The 25240-nt window shown below is 42.6% G+C and overlaps 1 protein-coding gene across 1 annotated transcript in view; it reads left to right on the top strand.

The window, feature by feature from the left end:
* The window catches only part of LOC136876443 (collagen alpha-1(IX) chain), a 407441-nt gene that overhangs the window by 236536 nt on the left and 145665 nt on the right, over window positions 1–25240 (top strand). The window contains exons 4-5 of the mRNA XM_067150419.2: window positions 11150–11565; window positions 14272–14445. Coding sequence (XP_067006520.2) covers window positions 11150–11565; window positions 14272–14445 — 590 coding nt within the window. The remainder of the gene's footprint in view (window positions 1–11149; window positions 11566–14271; window positions 14446–25240) is intronic.

Raw genomic sequence — 25240 nt, 5'->3', positions numbered from 1 at the left:
CTCTCCATAACTATTTGTAATTTTGTCATCACTCCTTCTGCTTTCTAACAAACACATTCCATCCTCCCTACTATAAATTGGGCTCTGTTCTCCTATTCTCGCGTTCCAATCCCCAAATAACAACATATCCTCCTCCCCTGGATACATTCCCCTTATCCTACCAATATCCACCAATAACTCTTCAAAAAAATATTTATTTGCATATTCTGAATTACTAGGATGACAGTAAACAAAAGCTAGATTTATTTTCTTCCTCCGTCCCTCTCTCTCTCCCAAATTCAATCTCAGCCATATGGTTTCCATCATATCGGTCTCTATATCCTCTACTCTTTCACTAATTTCTTCCCTAATTAGAACTATCATCCCTCCTGGTGCTCGTCCCTTATTCCTCTCTTTTCTTCTATATTTATATTTTATCTCAAACCCCTTCCATGTAATCTCCCTCCCTGTTTCCAACCACGTCTCTAAGAGTGCCACAACATCGAAACTTTCAATTACTTCCCTAACTTTCTTGTTTCCTAATTTGCTCCTTACTCCTTCAATATTCACACATCCTATCTTCCAAAATTGTTATAACTTTCCCTCCCTCCCTTCTAGGTCTCCCACTCTATTCTTACTTCTAGTATTTATCGACCTCTCTCCCTCTGTATCCTCCATCCCTTTACGTACTTTTCCCCATATGTCTTTTAAGCTCTTACTCCTGACTTTACTCATAAGTTTTTTACCTTCTTGTCGATCTGTCTCCTCTTGACCTTTCTTTTTCGCTACACCACTGCACCTTGCACTCACCTCTTCTTGCTGCTCACCCCCACTCTCCCCCTCACTATTTTGGACTTCTGAATCCATCTCCCTTTGTCCTTTCTTACTCACTGCACCACTACACTCTCCTCTCCCAGTTTCTTGCGGTCCACTCTCACCGTCCACTTCACTATCTTGGTCTTCTGTCTCCCGGCTGCACTGCCCATTCTCTTCCGAGATGCCTTGCTCTCCTGCCACGTCCCTCCTCCTCTTCTTTTCTTCTTTCTTCTTCCCATCTTGCCTTGACCTCTCACCACTCTCAACCCTCTCGTTTTCGTCCATTTCCTTTAGCTTAGAAACTGAATGAACTCTGACCCATCGCCCGTTCGTCACCTCCAACCTCAGACCTCTTATTCGGGCCTTTAGCCCCTGGTTCCTCGCTCTCCAAAGGTGCCTATTCAAGATCTTCGCGTTTTCACTTCCTTCTCTTCCCATGTCTCCTTTCACCCCTATTTTCCGCCCTTGTAAATTCTTGCTGTTTCTTAACACAGAATCTGCCATTAGGGTTGAGAACAATGTAACCCTAATTGGCCTCCGACCTTTGATTCTACCAACTCTCTCTACATCATCAATGTCTACCTCACTAAAGTTTACCTTCATAACATCACGTATAGCTTCCACCACCTTAAATATCAGCTCAATCTTGCTCTCTCTCGCCCCTTCCTCAATTCCATATAAAAATATGGCTTTTTTCAATCTCTCCTGCCTGTACCCCTCCGCTTCTTTCTTCATCTTCATCACCTCGTCTTTCAGATGCTTCACTTCCCCTCTCAATAACTCGATTTCTTTCTCGTTATTGACCACTCTCCTGCTCGATTCCTCTGTCTTCGTTTCAAGCCATTTCTTCATGTTCCCTATCTCCCTTCTCTGCTCCTCCATCATGTCCTTTATTTCCTGCACCTTATCCCATTGACACTTTTCCTGCATCACTTCACTTACAACCACCCTGAGTGCGGCCAAATCCTCTGCGCTAAATTTTCCACTGGTATTTGGGCCTGGGTTCACTTCCACCCCCCCAATAACCAGTAACACTGCTATCACTGTCACCACCAGCACCGCTTCACTCATTTTCAATCCGTCCGTCACCAATCCATTCCTGACCTCCTTCTTCTGCCTTGCCTGCCATTTCCCAATAGCGGCCCGGTACTGTTCAATGCCAACCATGTTTACAGCACGCACTTCGCTACGCAACCTCTCTCCTCGACTGCTCGAGCTAGACTGTGTGCTGGGGATGTAAATTAATTAAGGCCACGGTCGCTTCCTTCCCACTCCTAGCCCTTTTCTATTCCACAGCTTTGATAACCGTTTTCAGACTTTACTGCCAATATATACCATATTTCATGAAATGCTAAAAAAATGAACACGTTTTATACCTGGTACACTATACGTATTTGGTTGTATTTTACCGGGAGCTTACTGTAATTAAAATGCCATATCCTTTTTTGGAAATTTCATAAATAATCTTCCTTTGTGGTAGAATAAACCAGTTCGGGTTATTGTTGTAAGATATAGTGTGCCTATGTATTATATTCAAATAAATACGTTATACATTGGACATTTATTAGAATACGGACACATGAACATAGATATGTTTTTGATCTGTGGGTCTATACGAAATTAGCGTCATCAGTTTTCTGACACCACTGTAACCATGGCAACCAGTGTTGGTTTATGTATACTAGGTCAGTAACTGCATCTTCTCACTGTGCGCTTTCTACCTGTAACTAAGGGCTTGAGAAAACCTCGTGTCAAGTGAACCTCGTTCCACTCCTAAGTCGAGAATGTTAATCCTTGAACTGGACGGAAAACGAACACAGGGCCGTGGAATAAGAGACGGGGACGCTACTCCTACACCACAGGACTGGCTAATAATAATACCGAGCAAGTTGGCCGTGCAGTTACGAGCGCGCAGCTGTGAGCTTGTATTCGGGGGATAATGGGTTCGAACCCCAAAACACTTTATTTCCAAGTAACTTTTTTTCTATCCATATTATCCTCTCCCATTTTGTATTTTTTTTAAACTCATCTCTTCCCAGGTCGTATCTTCTACTGCAATTTTCCACCATTTTTGTATCTCCATGTTTACTGCATGTACTGTACTGAATGTTATCGTTTCTATGTAAATGTATTAGTTTTGATATTAAAGTGCTTATAAATTCCCTTTCAATAGACACTTCCCATTTAAATTTTTTATCTTGTATCTATATTAATAAACATTGAATTTATGGTCGTTCCAAAAGTGAGTACATTTCTTGGGACAGCCAAAAGTCGAACTGAAGCAACTACCGAATTTTGTATAGCCAATACGTGATAAACCTTACGCGGAGGCCCCAGGTTCGATTCCCGGTCAGGCCAGGGACTTTTACCTGGATCTGAAAGCTGGTTTGAGGTCCACTCAGCCTACGTGATTATAACTGAGGAGCTATCTCACGGTGAAATGGCGGCCCCGGTCTATTAAACCAAGAATAACGGCCGAGAGGACTCGTCGTGCTGACCACACGACACCTCGTAATCTGCAGGCCTTCGGGCTGAGCAGTGGTCGCTTGGTAGGCCAAGGTTCTTCAGGGATGTACTGCCATGGGGTTAGTTAGTTTTCTTGATACGAGATAATAATAATAATAAATAATGTTATTTGCTTTACGTCCCACTAACTACATTTACGGTTTTCGGAGACGCCGTGGTGCCGGAATTTAGTCCCGCAGGAGTTCTTTAAGGTGCCTGTAATACGAGATAAACAAAAACTGAGCGTAAGGCACAATTTTGAGGAGTGCTTATAAAATTAGAATATTGTATTCACATAGATATAGACTCATATAATTTAAATATAGCAAGTAAACCTTTGTTACGCTCACAAATGCAGCACAGTGGCTCTTTGGAACTACCGTGTTCCACATCGCTCAGCAGACGGCGACAGCTTGTCCATTGACATTTCGCGAGCTCCTTTGAACTTTACATACGCACATCCTGGAAGCTGCAAAAACTGTGACCGCTACGCTGGTATGCAGCGACATAACACTTCCTTGCAATTTTAGAATATGTAACAACTTGCGAGTCAGAACCAGCGATTCTCAGCACTACGAACGTTTCACTGCCTCATTGAACGAAAGGGCAGACTTCTGAGCTCGGATAATATGGAGAGCAGAATTTGAAAAACCAGGACAAAAGAGAACGTCTAGCGAAAAGTGTTCTTTATAGTAAAAATAGTTTTACGTAACAGTTTACATATAATCGCCCAAAGTGTAACACTCTTGAAATATTTAGAAAACAGAAAACCAGCAATGATGGATAGTTTAGAATAATCATGCTTATTCTTAAACGGCGATCATTAACAATTGATTTTCGATCTGCTATTCTTCTTTCAACATACATATGTACATATATCTTTATTTGAGACTTATGTCTTTCAGCGTTCAATCTGCAAGCCTCTGTGAATTAACTAACTGCTTCTATTTGTAACTAGCTATGTTCCCCATTTATTTCCATACCTATGAATCTAACCATCGCCACCGTGATCTCCCTCTAATTCTCGTACCCTCCATGACCGAGTCCATTATTCTCCTATCCCCATCCATTCGAGTCGCATGACCCCACCACCGAAGCCGCTTAATAACTACCACTTCATCAATCGAGTTCATTCCTGACTTAGCCTTTATATCCTCATTACGATTACCTCCTACCATTCTTCCCACCCGTTTGTACCAGGAATCATTCTCGCTACTTTCTTGTCTGTTACTTATAATGTATAAATTATATATCCTGAGTCCACCAACCTTGCAGTCCCGTGCAGCAAAGTTGATCCGAAAACAAACCGGGAGCTGACATCTTCCTTTACAGAATATTGTTACGGAGCGATTTCGTCGTGATGTTAGGGGGACGCAGAAGTCCTGAAGATGGTTTTCAATGGCTTCCTATTTTCACACCAGGCAAATGCTGGGGCTGTACCTTAATAAAGGCCACCGCCGCTTCCTTCCCACTCCTAGCCCTTTCCTGCCTCATCGTCGCCATAACACCTATTTGTGTCGTTGCTGTGGCTGTTTGTTCTTGGGAGGTGGGCTGAGCTGCAATGGCGGCATCCGTATAGGTGGCAGGGGGTGTTTGCGGACTGGATAGTGTGGCAGGGAAAGAGGTCGTGGGTGTGGACATGATAAGAGTGAGGTGGCTAGTCGTTGAATGAAGAAGAGAAGTTGACGGGGTAGTATGGGCGGAAGTGGTGATGGTAGGTGTAGTGGTAGTAGTAGTGATGAGTGTGGAGGTTATGACGGTAGGGGGCGCGGGAGACTGTTGGGATGTGCGAGGGGGACGGACATGAACAGTGGCGAGGGGGTTAGGATGATGGCGCCGTGCCTGTATGAGTTTCTCCGGAGTAGAGACCACTTCATGGAGTCTGCCGTCAATGGTTGCGCCGTTGGTGATCAGGGCTGCCGTGGGTTCGGAGTGGTAGAAGAAGGCCAGAACATCCGGTGAAAGTTGACCGGTGGAGTCGTCCCGGGCCCGGAGTACATCGTAGATGGGGTAACCAGACTGGCCGACTTCGCGGCGAATAAACAGTTCGGGGAAAGTGGTGTCCATATCCTTAATAAGGCATGTATATAACATCGTAGGGTGGGGAGGCGACAGCCAACTAGGCGTCTGCCCGTTTGGTTCTCCTTGAGCCGACTGAGTAGCAGCAGAGAAGAGGGCCACCCAGCCGAAAAAATCGTGGACATGCGACGTACGAAGAGAGTTAAATTTTACAATTGAACTTCTTTTCTTATTGCTAGGATAATCGGCGAGTGTATAGTGGTGGTTGGTGATTATCCTATTAACTAAAGTAAGATGTAAAATGGAATAGTTCTGAACAGTTTTCTACTCTAGAGGAATACTATTATAACGATTATGTTTCTTGATTGAAATTATATCCAGCTCTCTGATCTAAATTTTAAAAAAACATGGAAAAACATACAATCAAGGATATGTTTTGGAGCTTAGAAGACAAGAGAGCAACTGCAGATTCTTTGATTTCCCCTCTTAGTAGCCTCTTACGACATACAGGGGGTAAAGGTATGCATCCTTTCACTCTGCAGAGATAAGAAGTTCCGGTAAATCGAAGGAAATGTGTACATGTTGATCTATCAAGTTATACGTCCAACAAAATGGTCGCTGATTTAGCACACAACATTCCCACGCCATATCACAGGATAGCCCCACCTAGCCCACAATTTTATGGCCATAAATATTCGCAGGATACATAAACCAAACCAAACCCCATGGCATTACAGCCCGTGAAGGGCCTTGGCCTACCAAGCGATCGCTGCTCACCCCGAAGGCCTGCAGATTGCGAGATGTCGTGTGGTCAGCACGACGAATAATCTCGGCCGTTATTCTTGGCTTTCGAGACCGGGGACGATATCTCACCGTCAGATAGCTCCTCAATTCTAATCACATAGGTTGAGTGGACCTCGAACCAGCCCTCAGATCCAGGTAAAAATTACTGACCTGCCCGGGAATCGAACCCGGGGCTTTCAGGTAAGAGGCAGGCAGGCTACTTCTAAACCACGGGGCCGGATCATGAGAAAAATGATGCTGCCTTCGGTGACGTTACTGTGTGTAAGCGGCTTTGGTGTAACCTAGACGAAACGTCAGTCATTTCTTTTTACAGGTTGCTATACGTCGCACCAACACAGATAGGTCTTATGGCGACGATGGGAGAGAAAAGGTCTATAAGTGAGAAAAAAGCGACCGTGGCCTTAATTAAGGTACAGCCCCAGCATTTGCCTTATGTGAAAATGAGAAACCACGGAAAACCATCTTCAGGACTGCCGACAGTGGGATTTGAACACACTGTCTTCCGAATACTGGATACTGGCCGAACTTAAGCGACTACAGCTATCGATATCGGTAAAACGCCAGTCAAAGACAGTGGAAACTAGTTTAAAAGACGGTGTCATTTGTACCTACGGTAAATCGAAGGCAGAGTTCTGACACACGGTAATAACGTGAGGAAGAAAATGACGAAGACTTACTATAGGAAGGTAACGAATACTGATGTCCTGGTTACCACGGTGTCTGTTCTAGTTGGCTGAATGGTCAGCGTACTGGTTCATAGGGTCTCGGTTTCGATTCCCGGCCTGGTCGGGGATGTTAACCTTAATTGGTTAATTCCAATGGTCCGGGAGCTGCGTGTTTGTGCTGTCCTCAACATCCCTGCAACTCACACACCACACATAAGACTATCCTCCACCACAATAACACGCAGTTACCTACAAATGGCAGATGCCGCCCACTCTCATCGGAGGGACTGCCTTACAAGGGCTGCACTTGGTTATAAATAGCCACACGAAATTTAAAAAAAATTAAAACGGTGTCGGTTTTCTCCATCCGCTAAAATGATGACGCTAATTCCAGACAGACCCCAGCCTAAAACCATATCCACGTTAACATGTTGATTGACAGTAACGTACAAAAGACGCACGCGCCTTGACCCTTTAGACCTAAGTGATTTTCATCTATATAAAAGTTAACTATTACGAAATTGCTCCTCTTAAGAGGACAGATAATTAGCACTACATTCGAAAGAAAATACTTTTATTTTTATTTCTTTAAATTTATGGTCTATCCGTATCCATTTATAAGTAGCACCTAAGGATGCATTTACTTACTTTCAACCACTTCTGAATTACATACATGTTGTAAATTATACCCACGATAAATACGTAGGTCGAATCATAAGTTATGGCAACTATTTTTTTCTCGCGAACAGGAGACAACACGAAAAATCTAAGATAAGCATTTGGAAACGTACGGTATGTACTTGCGTATGATGCCACTAGATGGTGTATGTAAACAACAGTGTGGGTCTAAGCATGTCCCCAAGTTCAGTGTGTGAGTGAGAGCGTCACAAAATGGAAGTCAACAAGCAGGAGCAACGATCGTATATTAAAATAGCAGTTCTCTGCGGCAGAAATGCCGTGCAGTGCGAACCAAACGTCCCGATCTTTTGGACAACGCCATAATCCTACACGATAACATGACAGCTCACATAGCAGCTATCGTTCAGCGTCGCTTACAACGGTGGGGATGGGAGGTTCTTTCACATCCGCCTTATTCGCCTGGTCTGAGCCCATGTAACTATGATCTAATCCCCAAAGTCAATAAGCCATGACGTGGACAACAGTTTGCTAACAAAGAGGGCATCGTAACAGCATTTCGAAGAGAGGTGTCACACGTCAGCGATACACATGCAGCGAATTGTATTCAGCGCCTGCCCCACCGCTGGCAACGCACAGTGGAAACCTTGGGTGATTATTTCGAAGGTCTTTAACCAGTGGAGACCTGTCCTTTGTACTTAGTCTTGTGTATTTGCTGTCTATACCATAATAAAACAATGTTTACCAATGGCCTGTGTTCTGTCACGTTCCTACGAGAATCTCCTGAAATCAGAATTTGTCTTCAGGCGCTGTGCAAAAGTACATGCCCTATATTTCCAAATTCATATCTTAGATTTTACGTGTTGTCTCCTGTTCGCGAGAAAATAATAGTTGTCATGACTTATGACTCGACCCTTGTATCTCGTATTGACCTATCAAATCGAACAGATTAGGCTTTGCCTTACCCGGTGCGTGTGTCATGCCTGGGAGATGTTATTCATGTATATTTCTACTTTACCAAGTCTAGACACATAACACGGTATACCCATACCACAAACTGAGAAGTGCATGAATACATTCAACAGACTGTATACTCAGGAGAAACATTAGCAAAATACACGGAAACACAGCAAGCATCGGATCTGAATGGAAAGGGACGGAACGCAGCTCGCCGTGATGAGGCCACCTTTCACTCTCCTCAGCCTGGCGGGTTGCATTATTACCCCTTGTCGGCCAGTAGTTCTAAGTCAATATTCTGAGATGCAAGCAAATGTTTAAAAGCACGTATTTATTTATTTATTTATTTATTTATTTATTTATTTATTTATTTATTTATTTATTTATTTATTTATTTATTTATTTATTTCCACGTACATACAGCTAAACAAACTGCATCTCTAAATACGCATAACAGCGAACGACGGTACAATTTCATCAGTAGAACTACGGCCATTGAATTATAATCGTTCGCATAGAAATACCGCTCCTAGGGTAGACGAACTTTCTTCCATTACGAATACATTATTACAGAATACAACAAGGGTTGCATGCAAGTGAAGAGCATTATGTTTCCGAAGTAAAAACCTTACCCTGCTTTCCAGCGTATATTTATTACTTACAATTCGCAGACCGTTTATTTCTTGCAAGAATACCTCCCATTATGAATATAATGATCAAGTCCCTGTGACTGTGTATCATACCAACTGCTAGATCAGCTGGTAACTGGAAGATTTCCTTCAGGTTTGAATAAGAATTCACGTCCTTGAGCCCAAAATACTGAGAGACTTTGACTAATGGTTTCGGCATTACTGCTTTATTTTTGGCATAATCAGCAAAGGTATGGTAAAATGAGTTGTCTTCTTTCCTTAACGATAGAAAATGGTGCCCTCTTTGTTAAACATCTCTAAATGATCCAGCGTTACATATTTGTTCCCTCGTTCTGTTTCATTAATGGCATTAACGAGTGTGTCTGATACTGATGTTCTGTCACTACGCTTTTCGTATTTCAAAATCGTTTGAGACTCTGAAACTTCTCGGAAACACAAGACAGACATCACTTTCTCTCTGTATGGAGGCACTGATAGGTTCTCTTTTCCTTCCCCGCAGAAAACGTATTCCTATACGCACCTCCTCCCGTAACCATTCACTTATTCCGGCTTATGGGTGGGTTGGGGGGAATCGAATACATCAAAGGTATCGCCTGCCAGTCGTAATTACAGTGGGACCGCAGGTGCTTTCAACTTGGGAGCATGGGTTGGCGAACACAAGGCCCTTAGCTGAGGTTCGTATTGCTCTCACTTATTTGTGCCAACCTCTTCGTTTACGTCCTTCCTTTCTGACCTTCCTTGATCTCTTCTTGTTCTCTTCCTAGCCCGACGGTGTTATGTTTGCGAGGCATAGGGAGTCGTCCATTTTCACACCCTCCGTGGTCCTTCGCTTTACTCACTGGGCCAGATAGTGTTACTGTAACACCGCAGACCCTATGACACTCAGACGTACTAGTCGTGCACTGAATGCAGCAGTAAAGGAGCATCGGCAGCGCCTAACACTTTAAGACACGCAGGTCACGGTTGTCCACGAGATGGTTTAACTTCAAAGATACACATGGATTTCTATACTATTTGCATTACATCACACCGCCACACATAGCTCTTATGGCTACGATATGATAGGAAAGTCCTGCGAGTGTGAAGGAAGTGACCCTGGCCTTACTTAAGAAATATCCCCAGCATTTGTCTGGTGTGAAAATGGGAAACCACGGAAAACTATCTTCATGGCTGCCGACAGTGGGGTTCGAACCCACTATCTCCCGAATTCAAGGTTTAGATTTCTACCTCCAGGTCCCAGCATCCTTGCTACTGTAAATGTGACAGTGGTGGTGGTGATGGTGATTATTGTTTTAAGAAGAAGTACAAGTAGGCAACCATCCGCTATGTAACACTAATCCGAGAGAAATGGAAGGCATTCGACACTTCGAAAAATAAAGATATGGGGCAAAGAAAGACAAGGGTCACGAAGGGGGTGAAAATGAAAGACTCCCCAGTCCTCGTAAACCTAGTACCGTTGGGGTCGGAAAATAACAAGATTTAACCAAGGGAGGCTGGATAGGATAGATGAAGGTGTGGAGCCTGACATAAGTACGTGAAAGCAATGCCAGGACTCATCTAAGATCCCCGTGGACGCCAACCCATGCTCCAAAGTTCAGAGCCCCTGGTGCTCACTTTAGCCGCCTCTTACGCTAGGCAGGGGATACCGTGGGTGTTATTCTAACACCCCCACCCAAAGGAGATTTAAATGTGATAGCCTTTCAAGGGGATAATAGTGATGGTTATTTTCTGTTTGCTGATTACCATAAATTTTGTTTTCTACTCCTTCAGTAACTTCTGTAACGTCGCCATTTTATTATTGGCGCTTTCGCTGTGCCAAGGTTGGGATGTATAAATTTGTGTACCTGTGCGCGATCTATAGGCGTGATTACAAACTGTCGGATACAGAAAATGAAACGAACTCCATTCCTTTCTTTCTGAGCACTGCTTATTCCTTGACCTAACCTAGTTCTTAATGTGAATGCTTCATTGAAAGCAAAATGTCCTATAAATTGTGAACCACATTGCAGGAGCGCATGGATGTGACAACAATCCAACCAGTGAGTGTATGTTTGTTTACAGCTAATTTGAAGATTAAGCAGGCTGTTAGTAATCATATGACCTTGTTGTTTTGTGCAGAGCTGACGGACTACGAGAACAGTGGTCCGTGTGCCGACTACAAACCGGGAGAGGACGATCTTCAGGCCTTCGACTTCATCCGATCGTTCAGGCTGGATGTGCTGGAAACGCAATACCAGGGACTGACAAGGGTTCGCGGTTCGAACCGCATGCAGACGGCCTACCGACTGGACCGCGACGCAGACCTCACGCTGCCTACAAGGGATATATTTCCTCTGGGGCTGCCGGACCAGTTCTCCTTCATCTGCACGTTCCGCACCCGCAAGCTGGCCAAGAGTCCTTGGCATATCATCCGTATCTCCGACATCCAGAACAAGCCGCAGTTCCTCGTGACGCTGAACCCTCGTCGTGAGGCCGTCGAGTTCTCCATCGTGAACCTGCAGGGTCGGCTGCAGACACTCACCTTCCATGCTCCGGTAAGTTAACACTGGCAAGGAAGGGGCCCCACGTGTTGCCGCGCTAATTACAGGTATTATTATGTGATTGTTGTTTTAGGAGGAAGTACAACTAGGCAACCATCCTTTATAAAACACTAATCAGAGAGAAGAAATGGAAGAGATCCGACACTTCGAAAAATGAAGGTATCGGCCAAAGAAAGGCAAGGGCCACGAAGGACGAGACTCCCTAGACCTCGAGAGCTGTAATACCATCGGGGTCGGAAAAGAACAAGAGTTGACCAAGAGAGGTCGGAGAGGATAGATGAAAGTGAGGAACCTGGCACACAAATAAGTGAAAGCAGTGCCAGGACTCAGCTAAGGGCCCCGTGGACGCCAACCCACGCTCCAAAGTTCGGAGCCTCTGGTTCCCCTTTTAGTCGCCTCTTACGACAGGCAGAGGATACCGTGGGTATTATTCTACCAACCTCACCCACAGGGGGGGATTACAGGTACCACAATGTTTGGCTGCCGTGGGCTGTACGAGGGGAAAATGGGAATTATTGCTGAAGTGAGCTTCTCCTTGGGAAAATATTTCACAGTATTCCGGACTGACATACAGTATATTCAAGCTTACAGCGCTTTTAAAAGCAAAAAGGTTGTTATAATATCAGACAGCCAAGCAGCACTTAGGAATTTATTGAGCCGCAAAATGATTTCTAAACTGGTAGATAAAGAAACTGGTACATTTTCTCCGTTAGACGCAAAAGCAAAGAATCCTTCTCGCTGAGTGTGACATATGGAATGTACTCCTTTCAAAAATGGTTTGAAGTAAAATGTAATCAACTTTTTTGTTTTTACAAGTTGCTTTATATCGCACCAACCCAGTTAGTGCTTATGGCGATGATGGGATAGGAAAGGGCTAGGAGTGGGAAGGAAGTGGTCTTGGCCTTAATTAAGATAGAGTCCCAGCATTTTCCTGGTGGGAAAATAGGAGAATGGCAAATGAGTTTGACAAAGGGAAAAAGTCCTCTCAATTTTAATGACTGTGTTGATGGGGATCACTAGGTGTTAGTATAAGGAAAAGTCTCCATTGAGTTAATCACATAAACGGGACTGTAAATAAGGGTTACACATCTCTTTATTATGGTTATGAGAGTATTTAGTCCCTGGTAAGACCCCAGTTGAGGAATGTCTGTTCAATAGGTACTATTTCCACTTCCAAAAACAGATCAGTATTTCGTCCACATGCACTACAGTAGTTGATATTTCGAATGCCATGGGCAATCCAGATCAGAAAGATGTAATTCCTTAAAACTTGTACGAAACCCAATCATGGGTACGTTTCTTGCGCTTTTACCCACAATTTTCTTAAGGTGGAAATAGTAAAGTTTGAAAAGACATTCCTCAATTAAAGTATCGTTCCAGTGTATGGGACTCTCGCCAGGATTACTTGATACGAGAAATGGAAAAGATCCAAAGAAAAGCAGCACGATTTGTTCTGGGTGATTTCCGACAAAAGAGTAGCGTTACGGAAATGTTGCAAAGTTTGGGCTGGGAAGACTTTGGAGTAAAGAGACGAGCTGCTTGACTAAGCGGTGTGTTCCAAGCTGTCAGTGAAGATATGGCGACTAACATTAGTAGACGATTAAGCTTGAGTGTAGCTTTTAAAGGTAGGAAAGATCGTAATATGAAGAAAAAGTTGGAATTGAAGAGGACTAATTAGGACAAATATGCATTTATAGGAAGAGGAGTTAAGGATTGGAATAATTTACCAAGGGAGATGTTTTATAAATTTCTAAATTAGTTAAGAAAGAAATAGGTAAACAACTTATAGGGAATCTGCCACTTCAGTGACAGCCCTAAATGCAGATCAGTGATTGATTGATTGATTGATTGATTGATTGATTGATTGATTGATTGATTGATTGATTGATTGATTGATTGATTGATTGATTGATTGATTGATTGATTGATTGATTGATTGATTGATTGATTGATTGATTGATTGATTGATTGATTGATTGGGTAATAATAATCGTATGGCCTCAGCTACCGTGTGCAGACATTTCGATTTGACGCCATCTGGCTGTCTGCTCGTCAATTTCGACGTTCCGTTTTACTCTAGGTACGCTAGATGGCAGACAGAGTAAACCGGACCTCTCTTGGACGTCTATGGCTGAGATTGATTGATTGATCATACTACTATACAGCACAGAAACACGCATTAGTGAAAGCATCCCTCCACACAGCGTTGGTGTCTGGAAGGCCATCCGACCATTAAACTGTGCGAAATCGACATTAAACGCCGACCCGAATAAATTGAGAAAAGAAGAAAACAATATAGCAGCCAATAGTACGCCATCTCGTGAGGAACAAGAGTATTAGTTTATCAATAAAGCAACAGTTAATTGAATTCAAATATTCAAGGGATGATAATTTTGGTCTGTCATCTGGAACAGGGTTCACTCAGCCTGGTGGGACCAAATGAGGAACTGTCTGATACGAGAAACAAGGATTCGGTCACTCGCCACTGCTGTATCTGCAGGCCATCTGGCTGGGTAGCAGACGCCTTTGCTAACCATGACCTTAATGTGCTGTTGCACTACGGGTTTGTTTTATTTTATTTGAAAATAAAGATACTTTTCTAAAAATACCAGTCTGCGGCAACTTCTGGGACCCTTCCTTGTAAACTAGGATTGAGGAAACTGAGCGCTTGTGATTTTATGTGTGTTTATATGTTCACAGCAAGTGTTCGACAAGAATTGGCACAAGATGCACTTCGGAGTCTACCGTGAGCAAGTGGAGTTGTACGTGGATTGTCAGGAGAGCAGCACGGAACGCCTTCAGCCGCGTGGACCCATCGACGTCAACGGCCAGATCTCCATCGCCAAGCTGGCCGGCAAGAAGGAGACTGTTCCCGTGAGTACACAGCTGCATGAGCTTTCCTTCTGGTTGGCTTTAAAATAGTCTACTATGTTGAAAAGAATGAATCAAGACCTGTGACAGAAACTAGATTTTGGGCTCGATGGTGATGATTCTAATAATTAGGGCCCAGATGTTTAACTAGTAATAGGTTAGAGAGAAAACTAGTTTGATTTGTAGGAAGTGTTGTCTACCCCACTGCTAATTTTAAGGTCTTCGGAGACGCCGAGGGGCCGAAATTTAGTCTCGTAGGAGTCTCGTAGGAGTTCTTTAACGTGCCAGTAGATCTACCGACACGAGGCTGACGTATTTGAGCACCTTCAAATACCACCGGAGACTGAGCCAGGATCGAACCTGCCAAGTTGGGGTCAGAAGGCCAGCGCCTCAACCGTCTCAGCCACTCAGCCTGGCAATAATAATAATAATAATAATAATAATAATAATAATAATAATAATAATAATAATAATAATAATATTTTAGCGTGCGACCTCCGGAGAGGCCTGATGCAGGTCATTTGAGTTCACACCGTATAGGCGACCCGCGAGTCTGTGAGGATGATTTCCAATGCTTAAGACAACACGCACCCAGCCCCTGAGCCATCAGAAATAACCAATTAAGGTTAAAATAACTGACCCTGCCGGGAATCGATCCCGGGACCTCCTGGATGAAAGGCCACCGTGCTAACAATTTAGCCATGAAGCCGGACATAACAATAAGTTAAAGATTTGTTTCAGTCCCGCTCCTTGGCTGAATGGTCAGTGTACTAACCTTCTGTTCAGAAAGCTCAGGGTTCGATTCTCGGACCGGACTGAGGATTTTAACTGCGTATGGTTAATTCCTGTAGTTCGAGGACTGAGTATTTGAGTTCGTCTTCATACACATCTACATACAACACATTACACTACCAACACCATAGAAACACGCAATAGTGATAGCGTCTCCCCACTTAGCAATGCAGTGCGCGTGCTGTGTCTCAGAGACTCAGATAAATTTGTTTACATTCTTTATTATACAGTAGATTGCCTCACGTTATGGACGTGCCCTATAGTACCTTCTTGAAACAGCCTGCCTCTTGACGTGCTACCCTGTCGGCCCGTCACGTTGCAATATTCTTCGTACTTCCATATTCCACATAATCAGGCTTGGAAGTCTACCAGGCACGATTCTGGAGGGTTCTGTGGAGGGAATAAATTATAGAGGAAGGTCTAGAATGAACTACATCGGGCAAGGAGCTGGGCTGCCAATCCTACGTGGAGCTTTAAGAGACTGGCACAAGACCACGACTCTTAGAGAACTGCTGCCAATCAGCTTCCGGGCTGACAACCTTAGAAGAAGATTTCACATAATAAAAATTTTATTTAAATAAATTACCTTCACTATATATCAGTTAATACAGTATCAACGAATACGTCGAACTTCAGTGTTATTTTGTTTGTTTCTATGAAACACGTGAACTGTTTGTTAAACCACCTTTCTTACTTAAAACTTACCGCCCGTCATCAGTAGCAACCAAGAACACGACGGCAAAACATACTTACTTCCCTAGAAAAAGACAGTGTAGCCTATTTACTATAGTTGAAGTGGAGAAAATGTAATTTTCCCCACAGGTACTCTTGGATAGTTACCAGTATTCACTTAAATCGTGGTGTACGATTACTACAATCTACTTGCTTAATAAATGTAAAAATGTTCAAAATAAACTGAAATTATCATTATTATTATTATTATTATTATTATTATTATTATTATTATTATTTTTTTGCTAGGGGCTTTACGTCGCACCGACACAGATAGGTCTTATGGCGACGATGGGATAGGGAAGGCCTAGGAGTTGGAAGGAAGCGGCCGTGGCCTTAATTAAGGTACAGCCCCAGCATTTGCCTGGTGTGAAAATGGGAAACCACGGAAAACCATCTTCAGGGCTGCCGATAGTGGGATTCGAACCTACTATCTCCCGGATGCAAGCTCACAGCCGCGCGCCTCTACGCGCACGGCCAACTCGCCCGGTATTATTATTATTATTATTATTATTATTATCATAATACGACCGCAGAGACATTATGAACGTCTATTTTTAAAATGATGCTAACAAAAACAAGGACTTCTTACAGCCAAATCTCGGCACTGTGCCATTGTTAATTAATATACGAATAAAAATATCCACCTAGTTCCTTGTCAATCCTCAGAGATGGTGATATAATGTGTCTTCCCCATATAGCTGCTTGTAATGTATATCCTTAATCAAAATGTGTAAATCATTGAGCTAACTAGAATTTACTGACTGGTGCTTTTCGTGTATTCTTCTGTGTTTCTAAACTGTTGATGTAGATTGCTGTTTATGTGTAATCAGCGACTCTCCATAGCTAGGTATGCTCATAGTCTGTGTTAACTTAAAAACTACCTAGACTAACTCCAGAACATATTAGGTTAGGTCATCAGCTAGTACACCCTCACGCCTTCCCACTTTGACAAGCAGCTCTGTAAGTCTCTTGGCGAGTTCAACGAAACGACAGTGTTTGTAGGAGTACGATTTCATTGCGATCCGTTGAAAATGAGTAAGCTCTTGCAATCCCCCGCTCCCTGATCCCGTACAATCCCGTTGTCTGGTTACAAGCAAGTCGTTGTTAGGGCAATAGCTCATTTGATTATGTGTATGGGCTACCAGTGGCGTGTTATCGCGCTTATTATTTCTTACATTAAGGGATGGATACCGTTATAAATGTGTAGATGAATTAATAACGAAACAGTGATGAAAAGATCGCTCTCAGTGTGTCGCATATTTCTGAGCATTTCGTGGTTAAACTTATTTTAGTAAAAGTAATAGTACTACACGCCTTGTCCAGTATTTTACGATACACAGTATTCCTTCATGTGTGTTTAAATATATTTTACAATGAAAAACTAAATTAATTTATACATGGGCGGTATAATGATAATTTATGTTTACATATCATTAAACAATATCACTTATTTGTATCAGATAGCAAGTGCAAAATATAAGAAATGTAACAAAGTCTGTAAAACAACATGAATTCTTGTGTTTCGTAAAGCCATATTGTCCTTTTTTGCTAGTCTTTTAACGTCACACAAACACATGGAAGGTTTTTTGGCAACGCAAGGATGAGAAAGGGCAAGAATTGGAAAGGAAGTGGTATCATTTGTCCGGTGTGAAAACAGGAAAACTATTTTCAGGGCTGCCGACGATGAGATTCGAACCTACCACCTCCCGAATGCAAGCTCACATGTACGCGACCCTAATCATACGGCCAACTCGCTAGGTAAACCAATGTTAATTAATATGCTGGTGGAGTTCTGTCCTCAGGCAATTCGTGTCATTTTTCCCATAACAATACGGAGAACCTATCTCATAAGCCCGCCTGTTGCACTTTCTAGATGCATGCAAGCATCTGTTACTTGGCACAGGCTAGAGCAAAATATAGCTTTCACCAAAGTTCCAGTATCTTCCACGGTTGTGACTGGATGGAAGCTGCTGAGTGAGTAGTGACACTCGGAGCACGACTAGTGTGTCTGAGCGTTATAAAAGGTGTTAATCATAGGGTCGGTTGTGCTGCAATAGCACTTTCTGCCTCAGTGAGGAAAAGAGTGGCATCGGGCGAGTTGGCCGTGCGGTCAGGGGCACGCGGCTAAGAGCTTGCATCCGGGAGATAGTGGGTTCAAATCCCACTGCCGGCAGCCCTGAAGTTGGTTTTCTGTGCTTTCCCATTTTCGCACCAGACAAATGCTGGGGCTGTACCTTAATTAAGGCCACGGCCGCTTCCTTCCAAATCCTAGGCCCTTCATATCCCATCGGCGCCATAAGACGTATCTGTGTCTGTGCGACGTAAAACAACTAGCAAAAAAAAAAAAAAATGGCTAACTACCTGGTGGTGCTTTTGAGGATCCAACCAGGCTTTGGGCAAATACTGTATTTGCAGGCCCTAACAGAAACAGATCTCACAAGTACTATGTCTACAAGGAATTTAGAACAAAACATTGTAGGCTTTAACGTTACACTCCTGACTAGCGAATCAGTTCAATAGATAGCAATTCAGTCGCACTTCCTGTTGGACTTTTCAACTTCAGATCTTCCTGTAATGCGGCAATCCTGTGAGGTACGCAATCCCGTTGTTCAGGGAGTCGTTCTGAAGTGTTAAAAAATTTTAACCGTTCAAAATACCTACACATTACTTAAAGTAAAATACTTCACATGCACGTAATAATTTTTTTTTTTTTTTTTTTTTTTTTTTGCTAGTTGCTTTACGTCGCACCAACACAGATAGGTCTTATGGCGACGATGGGACAGGAAATGGCTAGGAGTGGGAAGGAAGCGGCCGTGGCCTTAATTAAGGTACAGCCCCAGCATTTGCCTGGTGTGAAAATGGGAAACCACGGAAAACCATTTTCAGGGCTGCTGACAGTGGGGTTCGAACCTACTATCTCCCGAATACTGGATACTGGCCGCACTTAAGCGACTGCAGCTATCGAGCTCGGTAAAATAAATTATTTGCAGTGCCGCAAAGCAAAATGTTCGGCTAAAGAAATATATTGTAAAAGTGGCATGAAGACAATGAGAAGAACATTTACTAATCGGCTCAATTTCTGCCACATATATTACAAGTGTTTGTTTGCAACAGCGTTGAAGTTAATGTGAACAGACCATAGCAGAAAATTCCTTCGGAAGTAATAATGTAATCCGCTTGGATCGGAAGGCTACAAATGTTCGCTTGTAGCGAGGGGACTGTAGTAAAAGGTAAGTACCGTACTACTCCTCAAAAGGGAAGGCGTGAAAAACATTCTCTTATAATTATCCTCTTTGGTGAAGACGTACTAACGAGCGTTAGTTAGCTAAACCTGTGCGTGGAGAGGCGCCGTGTGCATGCTGTAGAATAGACGCCTGCTTTATGTGTTACTTGTTCCTCTTGTTAAACCATTGCTCCTCGAACGCTGTCTGCCATAAGTGCCTTAGTCGCTTGATGCTTACATTTAAATGTGGTGAACTGGAGAAAGACTTCCTAACCCTACATTTCTTCGGGTGTGCATGTTGGGAAACTCATAAACATGGGAGCGCGAGTTCACGTTTTGGGTGATTCATCCAAATCACGGATCTAGGTTCAAGTCATGAGTAACATCGTTAAATTATGTTAAGCTCAGCAATTGACCCCGTGGTCGCCAGCTCACGCTCCTATGATGAGAGTCCTAGGATTCCCCTTTCAGTCGCCTCTTACGACAGGCATAGGACGCCGTGGATATACAGTAACTTATTGTACCGCCCCAACCCACTAGTCGTGATAATATTCAAGCTATTCGATTTTCTAATGTATAAAAATCAGTCCGCTGTGATAAGAATCGAGGGCTTTGAAAAAGAAGCAGCAATCCAGAAAGGAGTGAGGCAAGACTGCAGTTTATCCCCCGTCCTTTTCAGTGTTTACATAGAACAGGCAGTAAAGGAAATCAAAGAGGAATTTGGAAAGGGAATCACAGTCCAAGGAGAGGAAATCAAAACCTTGAAATTTTCCGATGATATTGTTATTTTATCTCAGACTGCAGAAGATCTCGAGAAGCTGCTGAATGGTATGGACGAAGTATTGGGTAAGGAGTACAAGATGAAAATAAATAAGTCCAAAATAAAAGTAATGGAGTGCAGTCGAACGAAGGCAGGTGATGCAGGAAGTAGATTAATATTGTTACTTGGGTAGTAAAATAACTAATGATGGCAGAAGTAAGGAGGACATAAAATGCAGACTAACACAAGCAAGGAAGAGCTTTCTTACGAAAAGAAATTTGCCCACTTCAAACATTGATATAGGAATTAGAAAGATGTTTTTGAAGACTTTTGTGTGGAGCGTGGCATTGTATGGAAGTGAAACATGGACGATAAGTAGCTCAGAAAGAAAGAGAATATAAACTTTCGAAATGTGGTGTTACAGAAGAATGCTGAAGGTGAGATGGATAGATCGAATCACGAATGAAGAGATACTGAATCGAATTAGTGAGAAGAGATCGATTTGGCTAAATTTGACAAGAAGAAGAGATAGAATGATAGGACACATCTTAAGACACCCAGGACTTGTTCAGTTGGTTTTTGAAGTAAGTGTAGGTGGTAAGAACGGTAGGGGTAGACCAAGGTATGAATATAACAAGCAGATTAGAGCAGATGTAGCATGCAATAGTTACGTAGAAATGAAAAGGTTAGCACAGGATAGGTTGGCATGGATGGCTGCATCAAACCAGTCTATGGACTGATGACTCAAACAACAACAATGCTCGCATATATCACATGTGAGGTGGGATTCAGAAACGTTGAGAACCTCTGCGTCGAACGAATAGAATTGCCATTAAGTATTAAAAACGAAAAATCTCGTGGCACATTCAGCGCATAAGAGCCTTAGCCTGCCAAGACGACTGCTGCCCAACCAGATAGCCGTCTACGTTGTCGAGGAACTTAAGTCTACGTTAAAACATACTGTATCCATGCTAAAATGTTATCTACTAACCAGATACCTTACTTTGACAATACCTATCGCTCGTTGCGTAGTATTTTACGTCAAAAACTTCCTGTCGTGACCCCAATATAGCCCCTATCAACGAGCTGATAATGTTCCATGGCCCCATATGGCAGATGCAGGTCGAGCAATGGTTTATTCAGTCCCCACATTTCCCATGATGCCATGTACTGGACTAACACTAGTTTGTTTTTGTCTCTGTTTTTTCCACAGGCCTCGCAGCTTGTAAGTACAGCTAACATTATATTAATGACCTAATACAATCATAGACCTCGTTGACTGTAACAAGCCGTGGCGACGAACAAAACACAGCAGCACAACCTCAATTTACTATCTTCATAAATCCCGACTTCCTCCAATGAAATATAGGTTCCGAAATCGCATTGCAAGGTAATCAAATTTCCTTGAAGCGAAAGACAGCTAATGCCCGAAATTACGTGTTCCAATTTTATTTCCCAAATCTAGAAACTGATGTCTTCATTTAACTGAAATTAATATAATATGGGAAGATTTAATAATTATTAGTTTAAACTTGCTCCCTGAGTTGGGTCTTTAATGATTCAGCTGTTATATTTTAACAAATCGGGCGGGGGGGTTGGAGGTGATTAGTGCAGCAGATTAACTGCCGAGGGCCGAGGTTCGTATCCTGGTCGATCCTGGGTTGGAATTTTCATCTGAAAATGTCGCGCGGCGTCAGGAAGGGCATCCGGCCAAAACTAAAATAAGCCCATGTGGCTCCAGCGAGTCTGGAAATACCTGGGATAAGCCGAAAAAAAATTAATTTCGCAAATTGACCCCAATATACTAAGATTATATTGTCTTAAGGAAACTACTAGAACACTTTCAACATTATACCAAGCAGTACCGATCAGGCTATATTCATTGAATGAAAACCTAAAACCTGTTTTCCAGTCTGTGACCGGGTCAGGGATGGAATGAATGAAGCTCCCTCTTGCGGCGAGGATAGGAACTATGCCAACTGCCGAGGCCTGTCGCACTCCTCTGGGGCAATGATTAATGACTGACAGACGAAATGAAGTGATAGTGGAGAGTGTTGCTGAAATGAAAGATGACAGGGAAAATCGGGGTACCCGGAGAAAAATCTGTCCTGCCTCCGCTTTGTCCAGCATAAATCTCACATGGAGTGACCGGGATTTGAACCACAGAACTCTATGGTGAGAGGCCTCCTGAGCCACGGAGGCTCGCTATATTCATCATTAAGATGAAAAATGGAATGGTTTAACCTTTCAAGTGCTGGGTACTATTATTTTTGTAGTTCAACAGATAAAAAATAATTCAGGATCACTTGTTTCATTTTGGCCACACTTCTTTCTCTTCACGGAAGTTATTCTGGTCTTTCCCTGATTATAGAAAGTGCTCGTTGAGCCCTTTTATTTCTTGTGCAACTCCAGTTGTTTGGGCGTCACACGCCTTTTCTCCTTCACCATTTTATCAGTCATCAGTGGCATTAACAGATTCGTCTGATGTTGATGGACAGACGCTGACACTATGCGAATTCGTGGCACCATTTCATCATTTGTTGGACAGACATTTTTCTCTCTGTAGACAAATGCAATCCGCTTTTAAATAATGACAGATTTCGAGCTTTCTGCCCACAGAAAACGAATCTCTGCGCATACCTCCCGCTCTCTCCAGTGACCGTTCTTTCAGAACCTTCGCCATTTTTCGGCAGTCGCTGCACTAAGGTGCAACATGTACAGTACACGTGGAAACATCTGAACACCATCTATTGGTAGGCTTACAAAGTAGCGAATACATAAGTTACAGTGAGCTCTATCTGTTCAGTTTCTTAGCAAAAAAAATAATAAAAACTGGGAAACATTTTGACTTACCCTCATACAAGCAAAAGTTCAATACATAAAATTTTTATTTGAATAGATTAATGAGATAAAATGAAAATACTGGTATATATCTTAGGGTGGGGCATAAATGGGTTAAGGGTGCCAGGACAGATGAGTTGAGGGAAGGAGAGGGTTGGAAGAAATAAGCTGAACAAATGTCAAGCTACCGTAGTCCCTCATGAAAGAAGAAGCTTTTGAAATTGAAGGCGAAGCAAATAAAATTGTCACATACCGTACGTGTAATTATGGTTCATAACAAAAGGCCTCGATTTGATCCTTCATAATACTGTTCCGTTATTTCTGCATATTATTAACATACGGTATGCCAAGCTCTACCTGACCTGCTAATGGGCAAAACAATGGAGTTGAGCAAATTGAATATTTTCGGTTACCATCGCCTAAATAGTAAAAATTCAGGATCCTTGTGGTCATTCACGCTTTGTGAAATGATGGCCTTTGAAAACATATATACAAGGCCATATCAGTCATTCTGAAATTTTATAATAATTGCAGGCTTCGTGTATTTTCATGATAGAACAGTACCGGTAGGCCTACCGTAGTTGCAAAAACAATATTCCATTTTTAGGGATTTAAGTAGGCCTATAGGCAAAATAGCATAGTGTACCGGTACCTCTGAATGATCCTGTAAGTAATTTTCCTAACTGTACGGTATATGTTTAAGTACCTTTCCGGTACCGGTATTAGTTCCTGAATCCCAAATTACGTACCGGTACTTTTCATAATTACTGATGCCCCAGTCGAACAGAATGCTTTGCGATGATCCTGTTTTTGTGACAAGGAACCTATCTATCGCACTGTGAGGTCGGGAAAGTACAATGTTGTTGATATCACGAAAATTGTCGCAGAACGTCTATTTCACATGCGCACTATTGGTTGCCAATGGGAAATTTTGTCCTCAGGAGAACGATGTAAAGTTTACCTTTGTGCGGGGGCGAAAGACATCTGCATCTGAATAGGAGAAAATCTGTGAGAGGCAGGAGTCATTTTCAGAGTTGGAAAGAAAATGCTCAGAGCAGACTTTTAACTTGCACCATCAGCAGTGAATGAAGAACAAAAGTTCATTCTGTGTAAATGAAAAATGAACACACACACAGTTATACTTGACAATGAATTACAGTACTTGTAGTGGATCCTGCAACCAGGAGGGACAAACACTGAAGCAGAAGAAGAAGAAGAAGAAGTGTACTTCACTGATTTTACAATTAGTGGGTATTTACAAAAGTCTCTTGTCCTCGCAGGGGGTCTCCAGCTGACTGGTATTTACATGGAAAGGGCGAACCTTCTATATCTAATCTTCATTGACAGAACTTACCTTTCACTTGGCTTCACACACACACACACACTACATACTTCACTCAGCATCTCTATGCAGACAGGTTCAAACAAAGATCTGTTGACTATCACAACACATGACTACCATACACTTAGCACACATCCAGACAGGACCAAGACCAATTAACTCGCGCAATCAACTCATGTGACTGTTCCACATACGGTACTGAACTACTCAATACATATCACTCAACACAGCATGAACTCATCTACTATAAAAGACGCCGATTCAACACAACTTAACAACAACCAATCACAACTCTAACAGTTCATCACCAGAATACTCAACACTCACTACTCCCTGTTTGTGGCAAGCCTGCTTTTATATATCTGCTGATGAAGTTCTAGAATGCTTGGTGTGCATCCAGAATGGGAATGTTCCAGAAAATCCATAAAGACAAGAGATGAAAAAAACAAAATATGGAGAGGCCATCACATGCCCTTAGGCCTACCTGGAGGTCTCCTGCCTGACTCACTCATTCCTTCCAAGAAATAAAAAGGGGGCTACAATAGTGCTGACAGTCACATAAGTGCACAACACTATTCAGAGGCAGATGATTTCCATCATTCACCTATGGACAAGATGTGCCATTAGGAGCTAACATTAGACAAATGAACGAGACTTTATGTGGCACTTCCAGTGATGTCAAAGTGACCTCAGAGTAGGATAAGTTCCTCAAGACTCTGAAGTGCTGTTGTGGTAATTTAAAAAAGAGTATCCGAGATCATTTAACTTTTTTTTGTAACATGGAACACCCCTCCTTGAGTTGCTTTGTTAGTTGTGCGTAGTGTAGAGTTCTAACCTCCAGCCTGTCCTGTCCTGGGAGCAGCAGCTACACAAGGACACAGGTAGGACTCATTTATTTGTTGTGGTGTGTTTGCTTAACCAGTAGAAAATCTTTTCTAATACTTGATACATGTGATTAACGTGTCTAATCCATTTTATTTAAACTGCATGAGTGTTTCAATTAAAGAAACGCTGTTTTAGACTTTAACATTATATAATTTCAAATATTGTATTCATATAATAAGGGTTAATTTCTTAGGAAAATTATTTTGAGTTGCCCATTTGC

The sequence above is a fragment of the Anabrus simplex genome, chromosome 6 (assembly GCF_040414725.1).
Source record: "Anabrus simplex isolate iqAnaSimp1 chromosome 6, ASM4041472v1, whole genome shotgun sequence".
Lineage (NCBI taxonomy): Eukaryota > Metazoa > Arthropoda > Insecta > Orthoptera > Tettigoniidae > Anabrus > Anabrus simplex.
Note: the sequence above shows the minus strand (reverse complement) of the source record. Positions and strands in the feature narration are given on the sequence as shown.